This window comes from Phalaenopsis equestris, unplaced genomic scaffold (assembly GCF_001263595.1).
Source record: "Phalaenopsis equestris unplaced genomic scaffold, ASM126359v1 Scaffold000107, whole genome shotgun sequence".
Taxonomy (NCBI): domain Eukaryota; kingdom Viridiplantae; phylum Streptophyta; class Magnoliopsida; order Asparagales; family Orchidaceae; genus Phalaenopsis; species Phalaenopsis equestris.
The window spans coordinates 4,151,519-4,168,476 of record NW_018164549.1 but is presented as its reverse complement, the minus strand read 5'-3'; the positions used below and the strand labels follow the sequence as shown (position 1 = coordinate 4,168,476).

Below are 16,958 nucleotides of genomic sequence, written 5' to 3'. Positions count from 1 at the left end.
GACAAAATTAGACAAAGTCGTCTTAGATGGTTTGGTCATATTAAACGTCGACCATTAGATGATCCGATTAGGAGAGTAGATGCTTTAAATTCGACTTGTGTTAAGAAAGGCAGAGGTAGACCTAGGAATACTTGGGCTTATTGTATTAAAAATGATCTTAATTTACTAGAACTAAATGAAAATATGAGACTAAATAGGACACAATGGAGAAAAAGGATTCATGTAGCCGACCCCACGTAGTGGGATTAAGGCTTTGTTGTTGTTGTTGGTCTACATATTTTATGAATATTAATTAAAATCATCCAAATTATGATTTCAGTAACAAAATAAAATATTTGAATGAGGCTGATCCAATGACACTGAAAGTGATTATATTTAAATCCAAATATGTAGATGTAAAACAATTAAGGTATTGTTGAAAAATTATATCCATTAAGCCCGTCTTGCGAGTATCCCTCAGAAGTGACCGACCGTCAAGTCATCAACCATCATTAGAAAATAAGATTTATATCCATGTCTCTTTATGAGTCGTCTTGACATACACATCACACCATCTCGTATCAACTGACACTTTGCGGGTAGATTTTGTATGATACTATAATTTTTTAATATTTCCATCTACACAACACGATGGTGGGGGGACAAGCCATCCCGAGTCATATAAATAGATATGATCTCCCATCTTCTAGGAGAGCTTTTCTAGAATCATTTTCAAACGAGGAGAATTAGGGCTTTCTGAGCACACATACACTCTCTTATACAATTCCCTTCACAAATCTTCCCTACGTTGTATGATCCGACGAACAATACTCTCTAACACCTAAACATTAGTTTTTACATTTATGCCCCCAAAATATTTAAAACCATATTAAAAATATCACCATTTTAACCTTACATGTATGCAAAAATTGAGTAAAATGATGAATATGTAAATACATAGAAATTGAGTGGTATGCATGTAAATATCTTTATTTTTCTTTAATTTTAATAAAATCCATTTATCTAAATTTGGGATGAAAAGGATCGTCTGGCTAAACTTGCTTCACGCCATCTGGTTTGTACAAACCTACAAGTTCTTCCAATCATGTCGGGCAATAATTTAATTTATATTTTAATAATTAATTTTATATATTTGAGAAAAAAAAACACCCCTATTTTTTGGACATTTACATACCTACCACAAAATTCTTATGTATTTATAAATCAAACTAGGGCTGTCAATTTGGCTCGTTGTTCGCGAATAGCTCGTGTTTGGCTGTTTAATGAGGCGAACACGAATAAATTTTTAAAGATCGAAATATAAAGGAGTCAAATACGAATAAATATTTGTTCGCTCTTGTTCGGCTCGAATTGATTAAAAAAGAAATAAATAAATATATTTACATACATAACACCAAATTCTTATATTACATAATAAATATATTTTTATTTTGGACATTTACATGCATACCACGCAATTTTTTTTTTGCTGCGGCGGTGTTATTTGTGTGTTTTGACTGCAATAACATCATAATAACACCACAATAACACAATAAATTTACTCGAACAACACTGATGCTGAATACACACCGATAATACCGCTTGTTACAACAAATAACGCCGTAATAATACCACAATACTATCACAATAACACTGCAATAGCACCGCAAATTAACTCGAATAACGCCTCTGCCAGAATATGCCAATAACACCGCATGTTACCTCAAATAACACCATAATAACACCGAAGAACACCGCAATAACACCACAATGACACCACCTCCAAAAAACACTCCAATAACACCACGATTTACCTCAAATAACATCACAAAGCCTGTGACAATGGTATTTTTGGAGTGTTATTTGCGGTGTTATTGTAATGTTATTTGATGTGATATTACAATGTTATTACCGCAAAAAACACACAAATTACACTGTTGCGGCAATTAACATTAATTTCAAGTCGAAACGAACAATAATATCTTATTCGAGCCAAACACGAGCACAATTCACGAGTTATTTTAAACACCAGCCAAATTCGAATGAGCCGAGGTTGAGCTCGCTGGCTCTTTCACAGCCAGAAATTGAGCTCACCTTCCCCTCGGTTATGAAAAATTATTACGGCCATTGCGCCTACGCAGTTCGACGTCCGGACGACGAACTTAATAATCTCTACTCGTTTAGAGCCCTGAATCAAACCAAATTTTACTTTTTACACTTCTACCATCTAAAGCTTTCCTATCGCATAACAAAACTATGGCCATTTTAGTTTTTATTATGTATGTAAAAACTAAAGTTTAGGTGGACGACATGTAAATGTTAGAAATGAAGTGGTATGGATGCAAATCTTCCTTTTCGGTACCCGTTCTTTTTAACGTGCGCGTAAACGGAGAAGTATAAAATTCTCTGATGCCATTGCAATTTTTCTTTGAAGCAATGGATTCCTTCGCGCTGGATTAGCAGCACTCCGATACGGAAACCCTAGAAATCCTGGTGTTGTTTCTAGCTCAGAGTTTCAATTCATCCCATTACTGGGTCTTGTCTTTAGATCCGGTGGCCTTATTTTCTAATCGGTCTAGAGAAGCCCTAGGTTTTGACATCTCTTACTCATTTCGGGAGATGAGCTCTTCGATGGATGCTGCGTCATCTTCTTCGGCCGATGATGTCGATGCCTCAATCATAGGTAGCGGATCTTTTTCTCGATGTCATTTTTTTTCAGACTTTTATGTACATATAAGATTTGGCGTGCTACTTTGGTAATACGCTAGGAGGGCATTTGAATCTGAGTATGGATTGGTGCTCTCCATGGATTGATCTATGTTTTATGTTATGCAGTGGAAAAATTCTATGGCAGGCTGCAGTTTGAATGTTCTTTAGGATAAGATGATAATAATGAACTATAGCGATTAGATGTTTGTGGAAGGTTTTAAACTGCTGTTGTTAATGCTATGGGTTAGGGTATATTGTAATTTCATTTTAGAGAAGATGGAAGAAATCAGCTTTCCTGTTGGACTACGGGTCCAAAATTGGGATTTTTGTTCTATATATTTTTTGCGCTATGTATGCCCTCAGGTTTTAGTGCTAAAGGAAGAGGGGAAGGAAGATTGGGGTTGCAGATAGTTACTAAAATTATAGAAGGGTACTTTAAAGTAGGATGTTTGAAGTAGTCATGAAAGAAGTACTGAGAGATGAAATTGATGGCAAGGAACTAGAGATCCTTTTCTTAGTCATATAGCACAAAAGTGCATGTATTCCCCTTGATTTGTCATAAAATTTAGGATAAATTTGAGCAAGGCATTTAAAATTGTCATTTTATGTTTTAATTCATTCTTGCTGTTTACTTAGTCAGCTCCAGAGAGGAATTATTTTCCCAAACTCTCCCACTCTTTTTTAAAATTTTATATAAAGATGGTATCCACTCTAAATATTTCAACTATTGCATAAGAAGTTCATAAGTGCAGTGTTTTCCCAACTCTATGTTGGGAACCCTAGCTTTTGTGATCAACCGTGTTATCTACTGGACTGGTAGATAAAGATCTTTTGTTATGTTTTTTTTTTTCCGTTTGTTGTATTCTCTATCATCAATTTGATATTTTCTAGCATTAGCAAATCAGTATTTTTGGGGTTATATGTAATGCAGCACATATTGAAATCGATTTTGTGTAGTTTTCAAGCTCTTTTTCAAAATTTCGGACAAATTCGTGGAGCATACTTATAGTAACATGTCTATTTTGAACATCCTAAAAAATAATGTTTTTTCAATTATCAGGATGGCGCTGCATGAAATAGTATACACAGTTACAATGGTTAAGAGCAAGTCAAATGCTTGAAATTTGAGCCAAATCAGGCACATCTATTGGGATAGGGCTGATGGGCATGCTTATTTATTTTTTGAAATTCTTAAATCAACAAAGCATTAGCTGGCTTTTGTAGACAGATAGAAGAAGGTGCAGCAACGGAGTAATTCACTGCTTTTTTCTTTTTTACTTTAAGGAAAAAAAAAATGAAACTTGGATCTCCACATTGAACTTTTATTTTTAAGATTTGAGACTAGGTTTTGTGTATATGAAGCATGCCAAAAAGTTCATATTTTGAATAGCATTTTCTCTTGTTATTTTAATTCATTTTTGTGATTGAATGCTGATTGAATATGCCAAAAAGTTCACATTGAACTTCTATTTTTAAAATTTTAATTTTTTCATTTCTAATTGTCACAAGATTTTCATTGATTTTGAATTTCTCGATCAAATTTCTAATTGGTAACCATTAAAATATTGTTTGGGGCGACTATTTGATGTTTTTGATTTTTTTTGGAAAAAAAAAAAACAAAAGGGATAAATTTTTCTCTGAAATAAAATTTTGTTGATTATGAAATAGATTTTTTGCGCTTGATCCATTGCATCTCCCCTTAGATTTACATATCACTATTTTAACTTTGGCTCTAGGACATCCCACATCATTTTATTATAAGATTTATGGCTAGTTTGTATTGTTTATTGTGTCAATTTTCATTCTTCGTAGCATTTTTCATACTAGCATATATATTCTAGCAATACCTTTCCCAATTATTTTGAAAGGACAACTTTAAGTCCTTTGTAAGCAATGAAGAATACTTCATTTTCTCTTTTTGTATTTTAATTATAAAATGAGGTATTTACATGCTAACTTCTAAAAAGAAAATTACGTGAGGTACCTTTTAATCCTATTCAAGCACTAGTATTTCATATTGAGGAAGTGGGGAACTTATAAATTAAGATGCGACCAGGAGTTAGGCCCATCAAAATTAACATTTTCGTTTTTTTGGCTTTAAAGTTGCCTCATAGATTTATAGATTTGAAGTTTCTGCAATGATATTTTCTTTTTAATTTTTTTCAAAGCTTTTGGTTTGGAATACTAAGGTTGAAGTTTCTTAAATCAAACTAAAGGAGTGGAACTTCAACATGTATTAAGTTATTAAATCTTGTGGTCCACTTGTGCCCCCCGCCCGCCCCCCCACCACACACACACACACACACACATGAAAAATGAAAATACATGACTTCTTTTTGGCTAGCTAACGTATATCTAGATGAAGTGCATATAAACATGCATAGAAGATCAAATTTTCTGACGCAAACTTTTCTAGACAATATTTGCCACTTTAATTTAAAATAGAAATACAAAAAAATCCACACAAATTACCAAATTTATACCTGTCTAATGAAAAAAAAAAACTCATGAGTACCGTCCATTATCTCTTATGTTTGCCCTTTTCTATGTCTCTCTATAATTGGCATTGTACCCCCTTTAATATATAATATGTAGATAAGTTATTATCTTCTAAAAAACGTACAATAAAAAAATTAAAATTAGTGATTTAAAATAGAACAAAGGAATGAAGCCACCAAATAAAAATTGTTCATTCTGTTGGTATGAGATCACTTCTCCCGAAAACCTATAGTTTCAATTGTACAAAGCTAGAATGATTCATACCTAACAAGAATTTCAAGCAAAGAGGAAAATAATATATAATCACATTAGAATAGTAATGAAAGTAATTTTCAATTTTCTTAAACAATCTTTTGATCACAAGCCGCCTCAACTTAATAAAAAATAGTAATGATAATTTTATCTCATTTTTGAGAAATATGTAGGGAATGCAAGCCGTAAATGAAAATTCTATATAAGGAAACTACGTGGGCCACCAAAGTCAAGGAATAAACGGTAGGTGCATGCAAGCCATGGGGGAGATTAGAGGGAGTAGCAAGTTATGATACCTACATTATCCAAAATCTTTAATCGATGGTCGCAAGTCTTTAATTTACAATGGAGGTAGCCAACGTAGAGTTTTATATCAATGTCCTCAACTTAAAAGAAACTCGATGCAACAAACTGCTCAAATAATGTTTACCATATAGATTTGACTTTAACTTTTGTATTCTCTGAAGAAATTAGTGAATCATCATGTACAAGTTTGTTTTGCTACCTCAAAAGACACTTCTGATATACATAACACGAGGAATTTGAGAATTGTGTAGATGATGATATGAATTTGAATTCAGGAGGAGAGATTGAAAGGGAGTAGAATCCAAAAAATTGGTGTTTGTTTCATTATATAAAATCAAATTGGATATAGATTAAACCGAACTTTTAATTCTTCAAACTTTGTGAGTATTCATCCGAGTTTGTATGACATTTTATGATCTATATTTTCTAGTAGTTAATTTATTAAGGAATATTGTTGTATTCTTTCAAAATTTAGACAAACCTTCATCTTATCATCTAATTTGAATTATATCTATCTTCAATTCACATCATCAGTAAGCTCAAATTTTCCATAATGACAAATACATTTGTGGAAGATAGTTTCTTATTTTGTCACTTCCCACATAATCATTAGATTGAAACTTTAATTGTTTAAATTTTAATCTCTCGTACTTTTCCAGACTGTAGCCTAGATTGATATGCCTCAAATTTGATTTTTGGAATGATGCTTTAGCTTTATAATTTTCATCAAACTCAATACCAATGTACATTTTATATGGAATTGACCGAAGAGTTGGAGATGCGTCAATTTTGGCATTATGGTTGCTCTTTCTCATCTTGTGGCTCCCATCCTACCTTTTCTTAAGGGATAAGTTGATCTCTTAGAACTTCTAAAAGTTAAATTTTCTTTCTTGGCAATGACGGTAAGACATCTTGTTCATGCAACCATGTAAATGACAAATGAATGATCCTAATGATGTAATTCAAAAAAAAAAAATGATAAAATTTTTATATGCTTTCTAATGAATGCTAATGAGTACATTATAACTTATTAACAAAACGACGAGGAAGAAAAACTAAAATTAATGTATTAAGTTTCTCAAATTTTTATTTTGATAATGGTTGAATTAAACAACTATGATATATCTATATGGACAAACAATCTTTTCAAATAAGACTTAGTCAAGTTCCTTGAGAATTAATCATTATGAATCTTGCACTTTTGGTTTTAATCAAACATATTTGAATTTTTTATTTTGTCGAAGGTGGTTATCATGAGTATGTTGTTGCAAGTTTATTTGCTCAAATAGGATTCTTTTATGAAATTTTAAATTAAGAAATCAGCAACAAAAAATAAAATTTATATAATTGATTGATTTATATTGCGTTATGTTTAATAGATGTTTTATTCGAAGTGAATTATTGGTTTCTTCAATTGTTTCATCAATCTCTAACCTCAAGAAGTATAATTTGCTCAATTTTATATTCAGACATATATTCAATCGCCATTAAATGTTAATTTTCATGTGTCATTTTGTCTTTAATTTTGGCTCAAAGTTAAATTATAACTTTTGTTCAAATTTAGGTTCAGATTTTTGAACATGTTCTAATGTAACTATTGATTTAGATTAAAAAAAAATCATATTGTACATATAAATATTCTTATGCATCTAAACCACAAGATTCAGATTAGATTTAAGATGAAATTTTTTTTTGGGTCGTTATTAGTTTGGTTAGCTCTAGTTTAGTTGGTAATAGTATTTCCTTGGAAGTGTTAATCATAATTATATAGTCCTAATAAAACTATAGTAATATTCCTCAACACCAAACTTCTATATTAAGCCTCTTGTAGTTTTTATTTTTTTATGAATTTTAATTTAATTGTTTTTTTAATTTGTTGGTTAAGACCATTAATGAAATAATTAACGCAGTAATCTAGAGGCAAATACTACTTAGCTATATGATCTTTAAATGCTATATAATATTTAAACACAATATAGTCATCTTGTTTAAATATCTCAAGTTGATCATGCATTGAGTCCTGATATTTACTAAAGGATAAATATTTTTCTTTAATGTTATGTTTTAGCAACTCTTTGCTAGTATTATTTAGCATGTTCAATTAATTTTACATAGCAATTCAGTTCTTTATGAATCAAACATCATAACTTTAAAAGAATCTTTTAAGCTATTGATCTAGTTTGTAGGTTTTCTCAGGTTATTTCTCTTATCAATTCTTGGATTATAATTTCGGATCTCAAAGTAATAATGTTGAATTTGCCTAAAGCATGGCTTAATTAGTTTTATTTAATTGTGTTATTTTATTGTTTTATTAATTGACCTAGTTATCAACTTTTCATGCTTTATAGTGGACATTATGACACAACGTTAACATTTGATATCAAACTCGATGTAGGGCGTGCTAAAGTTTAGAATTTACTAATGCAAACTAAAGAGGAAGTGCACAAAGTTATGCACACAAGGTCAAATTCCTTGTCACAAACTTATAATTTAGACAACTATTCACCAAACGCAAATGACAATTTGACAACTATATGATATAAATCTTGTATTGAAATATAAGATCATAAAAGAATCATATGTTTGATTGCAAAATAGCACCACAGCAAAATTATCAATTTGCATTATATTGATAATATTCAATTACATAGGCAGGTTAATAGTTAAAATTAAAGTACTAAAATCAAACAAAGTAAAGAAAGTACAAAATAACAGTCCAGGCCTCCGCAATACAAGGAAATAACTTCCCTCATTCACATTTTTTTAGTAATACAACATTTGGAAGAATCACATTCAACCCTCTCAAAGTTATGGGGGAAATAATATGTAATCAAAATAGAATATTAATTAAACCTATAAGAAAAAATGATATCACTTAAGAATTGAATTAAAGTAAAAAGGATGTTGAATAGGAGATGTTATCGCCTTTAAAGTTAGTTATCAGACATGCTACAAATTTTATAAATATTATTGAAATACTCTGAGAGAACCATCTACTCAATGTTTAAAATTGCGTAATTGGTTATTGAGGTGTTTTTCTTTCGTGAGGCGAGGCATAAGCCTTGATGCAGTTTAAGGTGTAGTTTCATTGTTTGAAATTAAGTCAAAATAAAGGGGTAAAAATGATATATTATATATTAAAGAAATATATTAACATTCTAGCATGATAAAAAGTGGCAAATTGTTTTATATAAATTAAGAAACTACGTAAGTTGTAAAATATCATATTATAACTTGCACAAATAAAAATATAGTGTAAACATCAACTGGTTAAGTCATCAAACTAACATAAAACATGAAATGAAAGTAATATAAAATATCGAAGTAAGATATAAGATGAGTTAAACATAGTAGGCTTCTATCACTTATTGTTCAATCAACATAAAACATTCATAAATCTAAATAAGAACATAATATATAAGCATAAGTTGGAGTTGCAGGTGATGGTGGTAGCAACAAAAGCTACTAACGGTGGTGGTGGTAGTAAGAGCAACAAACTATGGTAGCTATAACAGGAGCAACAGGCTTATAACAAAAGAGCCAGGCGATCATTGTAGTGGAAATGGCAACAACGGTGGAAATGCTAGCGATGGAAGCAGCGGCAACAATGCAGGCGGTGCGGTACAACTGGCGATGATGCTTGGAAGCTTGACTAAGGAGAGGGGAGTTCTTGCACATGAGAGTGTGTTTTCGATTCATATTCAAACTGTCTAATGTTGGAGGAGAAAATCCTAAGCGCGAGAGGTGCACAGGCGCACCTCAACCAATTGAGGCATATGACTTGCCCGAGCTGCTCGAGGTATACGTCCGAAAGCATTTTTCTTCATAATTGCGCTGAGGTAGGCTTTAAGGTGCACCCCGGATTGCGCAATTTTAAACAAGACATCTACTACATCAATTTATTAGTTTCATATTTTTCCACAACTAGTTTTTTTAATCAAAGTAAATCTCTAGTAAAACTCCATGCCTTGTATTTAATTCATAAATTAAACATGTAGATTTTGTCAGAGCAGTATAAAAAGGAAGAATCGGCAAATTCATGGATTTAAAGAATTAGAGGAAAACAAGCCATACCACTAGAAGAAAATGACCTTGATCCATGAAGGAATTTATCGGCAAAGTGATTGTCTTTAATTAAAACATATTTGCTTGCATTCAAGTTAAAAGAATAATTATGAACCAAAACTCGCAAACAAAGGTATGATAGGAAAAGAAATAACTTCCAAAATTAAACAAGTTGAAATAAAGTAAATATTCAAAGTTAGAAGTATTTTCTTTTGCCTCTTAAGTAATTGAAAAATAAGAAGATTGCAAGTAAATTATGATAGAATATAAATGAAATAGAGCCATATAGAAAGCTAAACAAGGAAGTTAAAATTATTAGTCAGAGTTTTTATGCTCAAATAGGTTTGGCTTATCATTCCAAAATGATCTCATGGCGTATATAAGCTTCATATAGATTTTTAGGTATTTTCAATTCTACTTGTAGAGTTAAGACAAAGTTATATAATTGTCACCATTCAAAATTGGGTTGAACTCTTGGTTTTCTCTCGAATCTTTTATATACTTCATAAATACATGATCTACTTATAATACATTTATAAAAACCACTAGTTGCTTTTGATTTTAACTCTTAAAATTCAACAAAAATTATATAAGAATATCCTAACAAAAGATGTGTCAGGATGGACTTCAAAGCCCTTGGATATGTTGATATTTTGAATGCCATTAATATCATCGCAAATATATGGGCTTTTAAGATATTGCATTAGGATATCTCAACACAATCTTTTTTCCTTAAAATCATGAGAATTCCATATACTTTTTAAAGTAACGTAGATAATGAATAATTGAGATTATTTTTCAAAATTAAAATTTAGAATCATATATTTGTAAAATTACATGCCACCTTTTAAATAGCAGTATCGATAAGTTTCTCTCAAGGTACAATTACAAAGATAGAATTGGTAACCATATCCTGTATTCGAGAGATCCATGTAAATTCAAAGCTGCAGATGAAAAAATTAGTTAACGAAATCACATGATCTACAAAACCTATGTAGAACAAGGTCCGAGCAGAACAATAAGAGCATGCAAGTCATGGGTGGAGATTGAAGGGAGCTGCAGGTCATTGTACCTAAATTACCCTTAATTCTCTATAGAAGACCACAAGTCACAAACTAGAAATAGAAGTGAAGAAGCATCCCGTTCATCATCAATGATATCATTAATATTTTATTGTTTTGAGCAGTTTTCTAGTGATCAATATTCATGTGTTCTTATATTATTTTATGGCTAATAAAATTGTGATTACTTTGTTTGCATGATGAATTTTCCAACAAAAATGAATATAAGTTGTTCTGTTTGTCAGTTTTCCTTTTTCTTCCACTGAACATGCGTGGTTTTGCAGAGCTTCGTCTAAAATACCAAATGGAAGCTCAGAATTTGACGCTGACTACACAGCCATTTAAGACACTACTGTTTTTTTCTTTTGCCCTTGTCGCATATCTAAAGCAATTGCTTCTATACCTCTTCCGGAAAGGTGGCTTGGTTGTATTGTTCAGTGTATTTCTAGGGGCTTTTGGATTTCTTATTGCTGTTGATGGCTCACATGAGGTATCATCTTTTTTGAGTGGATTCACTACTTTAGTGGTTTTATTTTTGATTTTTCATGTTTTGGTTTCTTTCATTTGATCACGTTTTTGGGTGCTCATTGTGCTGCGGTTTTGTTTAGCTGAAATTTATTTTTGTTTCAAGCATATAATTTATGGAAACTGCTGTGATTACAAAGGTGGTATTTGAAATTATAGCAAATTTTTAATGGCTATTTCAAGCTAACTCATCTTTCAGCAGCTTTGTTTATTTGTTATTAACGCCACTAAATCTGGCATTTCTGGTGCAGCATGTTCAGGAATTCCTTAATTATTTCAGCTATGCATTGTGGTGGGTTGCACTTGGGGTGGCTTCATCGATTGGACTTGGTAAGTTTACACTGATAGCTTCAGCTTTAGCATTCAATGATTTTGTGGTTATTATTATTATTATTTTTGTTTTGGAATATCAAAATGCTGATCCTCGTTTAATTTTTATTATACCCCCCAGTTCATTATGTAGCTTACATTAACACTTTTTTGGCAACTTGTTCTGAGAATTATAAGACTACTTATTTTGTTTAGCTGGTTGAGACATGACTCGTATTCTCGACTTAATTAAGAGATGGCTTGTGAGGTTGCGAAGCATAAACACAACTTGATATCTGTTTAAGTTACCACAAGGATCTGTAACTTATTGATATATGAGTGAAGGAAAAATATTGCAACTTCATGACCTTGAGCTTTGCTATTTAATATTTCTAGTAAGTCGCCCAATGGGCAAAACTCGAGAATGAGGGTAAGTGATTGTAGCAGGTAGATGGCTTGTCTTATGTATGAGTTTATTACCCTCAGAAACTTGCATTTCTATTCTTCTTCAAGTTCGATTGCAAAAGAAGATGGGGTAGAAGCAATCAGAGTACCATTTTTTTGGTAAAAGGGAAGAATTACGGCTTGCAAGTTTCACCTTCATAGTCGATGTATGGTTTTTCTTTCTGTCAACTTTTAAACTTATCCAATTATTTGTCTTATTAGTGTCACATGGTTTTCATTAAATATGTGAGATCTGATGTTCTTATTTTAATTGGAATCTGTCTTATGCCCGCCAGCACTCATACAAATACAAGAAGTGCGACTCCAAAAGTTGTCTTGTTGGTTTTTTTTTTGGTTCTCTTCTTGAATGTTGATTAACTAGATTGACTTAGATTCTATTAAGGCTTTTATGGTCTGAAAGATAGTTTTTGCACTGTTAACTTCTGCTTGTAGATCTCGGTTAACTCAACTTGAGCATTCACTAGTTTAACTTAAAAAATTATACATGTTCTTTGTTGCTCAAATTTCCAGAGTGCTGACCATCTTCTCCTTTTTCTGTGCTATGATAGGGTCTGGCTTGCACACATTTGTTCTGTATTTGGGACCTCATATCGCTTTTTTCACCATAAAAGCCATGAAATGTGGACGAGTTGATTTTAAATCCGCTCCATATGATACCATACAATTCAATAAAAAGCCTTCATGGCTTGAAAATGATTGCTCAATCTATGGTCCTCCCATGTTTTCGTCATTACATGGTTCATTGGTTCGGGTTCCAATCAGCAGCATACTCCCTCAAGTTCAGCTAGAGGCCGTTCTTTGGGGCTTTGGAACAGCCCTTGGGGAGCTTCCTCCGTATTTTATCTCAAGAGCAGGTGCCTTTATTCTTTCATTTTGGAACTGCTCGACCTACATATTTTAAAGGAAAATTTGCATACATACAACATGATTCTCATCTATTTAAATATCTAACACCCAAATTATGATATCTACACTTATAACACCTTGGTATCATAAACCTATGCATGAAAATGTGTATTTTACTTTTAAAAAAATAGTGAAAGTGTTATTTTTGATGTGATGTTAAAGATTTGAGTGGCATGCAAGTAAATATGAATGTTTTGGTGTTAGATATGTAAATATATAAGAATTCTGTGCTCTGCTTGTAGATGCCCCAATTTTAAAATACCCATGTAATTTATTTGAATGCATAGACTTGATTTTTTAATGATTACTCACACTATCCTTTTATATTCGGAAAACTCATTCTCCATATTATTACTTCTAAATGTGATAAGCATCAAATGTAAGTTCAGGAATGAAACTGTTGATTTATATTCTAAGTAATTTTTTATCGAACTTATTAGAAAAAAAAATTTCTTGTTATTCCCATCACTAAAAGTACTACTTAAATTTTTAATATTAGAAATAATCTGATTCATTTAGATGATTCTAATTTTCATTATTTACATACTAAAAAAATCAGTTGATTTAGATACCCATGCATGAAATTGATGACTCTTTTCTCGCTGTCTATGCCTTTAATTAAGGTGACCTTATGAAGTTGGATGCCCTACTATTTGCTATGATGTAGATTAAGATTGATGGTGAAGAAAACATACTTTAGGAGGAAAAAAATTCCCTTTCATTATCCACACATAAGGTACATATATATAGGGAAACCTGTATTTCCTAATTTACTAACTTACTAAATATATCTAATTTAAATTAGGAAAGGAAATAATTCTAAAATAAATATAAAATAACATAAATACGAAATAAATAAACTAATCAACGGTTTCCAAATTTTTCCCTAATCAAATCCTCCACTATCTTTGAGGTGGCTGACTGGCACACCTTCCTAAATTTTCACTCCCCCTCAAGTTGGGTCGATGTTGTAGAGACCAAACATGATATTGAACTTTGAGAAGGTGCTTAAAGGAAGAGTCTCAATAATGACACCAGCAACTTGTTGGTGTGGTGGGATGCATCTTAGCTGTAAATTCCACCATTAAACCTTCTAAAAAATAAAGTGCTTATCAAGTTCAATATGTTTGGTCCTGTCACGATGCATAAGATACTTGACAATACTGTTGGCTGTGTGAATGTCTCAAAACATTTCTATAGGCCTATTGAGATACACCCCAATTCCCTTAATAATTTTTAAATCCATATTCCTTAAACAAATTCTTAAGACGAGTGCCTTATACTCTAATTCTACACTGATTTTAGAAATAGTGGCTTGCTTCTTACTTCTCTATGTAACTATACTTCTCCATTCATGGGAGAAATAACCTGTTGTGGATTTTATGCCAGTGAGTTTTCTAGTCCGACTAGCACGGTGTTGTTTTTTACCATTATGTTTCTTGTTTTTTCAAATATTAATCCATAACGGGTTCTTCATGAGAATCCTTAGAATCTGGTACACCATCTTCAAATGCTCTTTATTTGGGTTATTCATGTGCTTGCTCACAATACTGACAGAGTATGTTATATATGAATTAATATGTGATAGCTAGATGAGTTTTTTAACCAATTTTTGATATATTTTCTTATCCAAATGTATAATTTCTTCTTGCCTATTAGACTTCTTGTTGGGCTTTATTAGAGTATGAGCAGGTTTGTATCCAATCATCTCTCTCTCCTTTAGTAAGTCTAGGATGTACTTTCTATGTGATATACCAATGCCTTTCTAGGAACTTACTATTTATATACCTAAAATATATCTATTAGTTCCTAGGTCATTGATTTCAAACTCAATAGCAAGTACTTCTTCAATCCTAAGAATATTTCTTTTATCACCAGTAAGAATCATATCATTCCCATGTACTATCAATGTATCAATCTTACCTCTCCGAGTGTCTTTTATGAATAGAGTATGATCAACTTGATCTTAAGAATATCTATTAGAGCTCATAGTTTTAGCAAACCGCTCAAATCACACCCTTGGATTTATGTCCATAAAGGGACTTCTTGAGTTTGTGTACTAGGTATTTATTGGAATTATTCTCAAGTCATAGTGGTATCTTCATGTACATTTCTTCTTCCAAATCCCCATTCATGAATATATTATTATATAAAGTTGATGCAGCCTCATTCCTTCATAATTTTTACTGAAACGGGAACTCTGATAATGTCCAATTTGGCAACTAGTGCGAATGTCTCATGTTACTTGACCCCATAGGCTTGAGTAAGGGTCCGTTTGGGGCAGCTTATAGGGTGCGGTGGCGTTTTGAAAACGCCGCCGTTTCGTTTGAATAGTGCGTTCGCCTGGTACGTTTTCTTACCGCTCCGTTTTAATATCGCTAATTCCTTAATAATTCTGCAATCTGGCCTGGAGCTCCGTTCCGCTTATGCTTCTAGCGTTTAGGGTTATATTTCTTGTGGTGCCCTTCCCGTCTCTCTCTCGCCTTCGCACTTCCCGTCTCTCCCTCGCCCTCGCCATTCCCTTCTCGCCCTTGCCCTCGAAATTGAGTAACCGACGTGATTCGGGGGAGGAGGAGGAGGGGGAGGGGGAAAGTGGAGTGCTCGTTGACTCCCAAGTATCGGCGGGAGGCCAGGAAGGGGAAGGCTAACAGCTTCGATGGGGTTCTTTTGGGTAAGCAAGCTAGAGAGGCCGTCTCGAGTAACTGCTGCGGGGATTCGGAGAGTGCCTTCACATTTGGGCATCCTCTGCCACTACCTGCGGATGGTGGATTCTGGAACTGCGGTAGCGCCAGGGTCAGCTTCCTATTCTAGCGTTAGTTCTTCGAGGTCCTCAGAAGATACTTCGGAACTTGGGTTCTACAGGTACTTTATTGTTCTGTTGAATTGGTTTGTTTTTTTATATTGATGTTGTTTACCTGTTGTGGGGAGAAGTTGATATATGTTTACCTGCTGTGGGGAGAAATTATGACTTACTGTTCAGAGGTTTATGTGGGATAGGAATTGGGATAGATGTTTACCTGCTGTGGGGATAAATTGATATTGTTTTCTGTGAATTTTGAATAACTTTCTTCTCAATGAATACATAGATAATTCACCTATAAATAAGTGTGTACAAGAGATAAAACGAGGAAAGAAATCTTCCTATAATTAAGTAATTCCTATAATTATGGAATAAACATAAATACCTATAATTAAGAATTACTCTTTTTATACTATGACTAAATATAACAAGTACTAAATAGAATTAAAGTAAATAATAATGAGCGTAATTCCACACTCCCCCTCAAGATGGGTTGTACAGATTGTACATGCCCAACTTGTTGGTTAGCTCATCAAAACTGGACTTAGGGAGAGCCTTGGTGAGAATGTCTGCGGTTTGGTCTCTAGAAGGAGTATAGACCAATTCAATGATTCCATTGTCCACCTTCTCTGAAATGAAGTTCCGATCAATCTCAATGTGTTTCGTTCGGTCATGATGAACAGGATTCTTTGCGATACTTATTGCAGCTTGATTGTCACAGAACATGTTGATAGAATTTTCTCCCATAATTCCAAGTTCTTTGAGAAATCTTTTGATCCACGTTCCTTCACAGATACCAAGTGCCAGTGCTCTATATTCTGCTTCTGCGCTACTCCGAGATACCACCGATTGCTTTTTACTTCTCCATGTCACTAGATTGCCGCATACATACGAGCAATACCCAGAGGTTGATCGTCGGGTGGATATATCTCCTGCCCAGTCAGCATCAGTAAAGACTTCTACCTTTTGACTATCATTCCTTTTGAATAATAATCCTTTCCCAGGTGTCATCTTTAAGTATCTTAAGATACGGTTGACAGCTCCCATATGTTCCTCAGTAGGACAGTTCATGAATTGACTTA

At 32.9% G+C, this 16,958-nt stretch overlaps 1 protein-coding gene across 1 annotated transcript in view; it reads left to right on the top strand.

Annotated features, from left to right (window-relative positions):
• The first annotated feature begins 2,385 nt into the window (after window positions 1-2,385).
• LOC110020678 (vacuole membrane protein KMS1) overlaps window positions 2,386-16,958 on the top strand; it is a 34,410-nt gene continuing 19,837 nt past the window's right edge. The window contains exons 1-4 of the mRNA XM_020718861.1: window positions 2,386-2,662; window positions 11,156-11,361; window positions 11,648-11,726; window positions 12,719-13,024. Of these exons, the coding sequence (XP_020574520.1) occupies window positions 2,599-2,662; window positions 11,156-11,361; window positions 11,648-11,726; window positions 12,719-13,024 (655 nt within the window). The 5' untranslated portion in view covers window positions 2,386-2,598. The remainder of the gene's footprint in view (window positions 2,663-11,155; window positions 11,362-11,647; window positions 11,727-12,718; window positions 13,025-16,958) is intronic.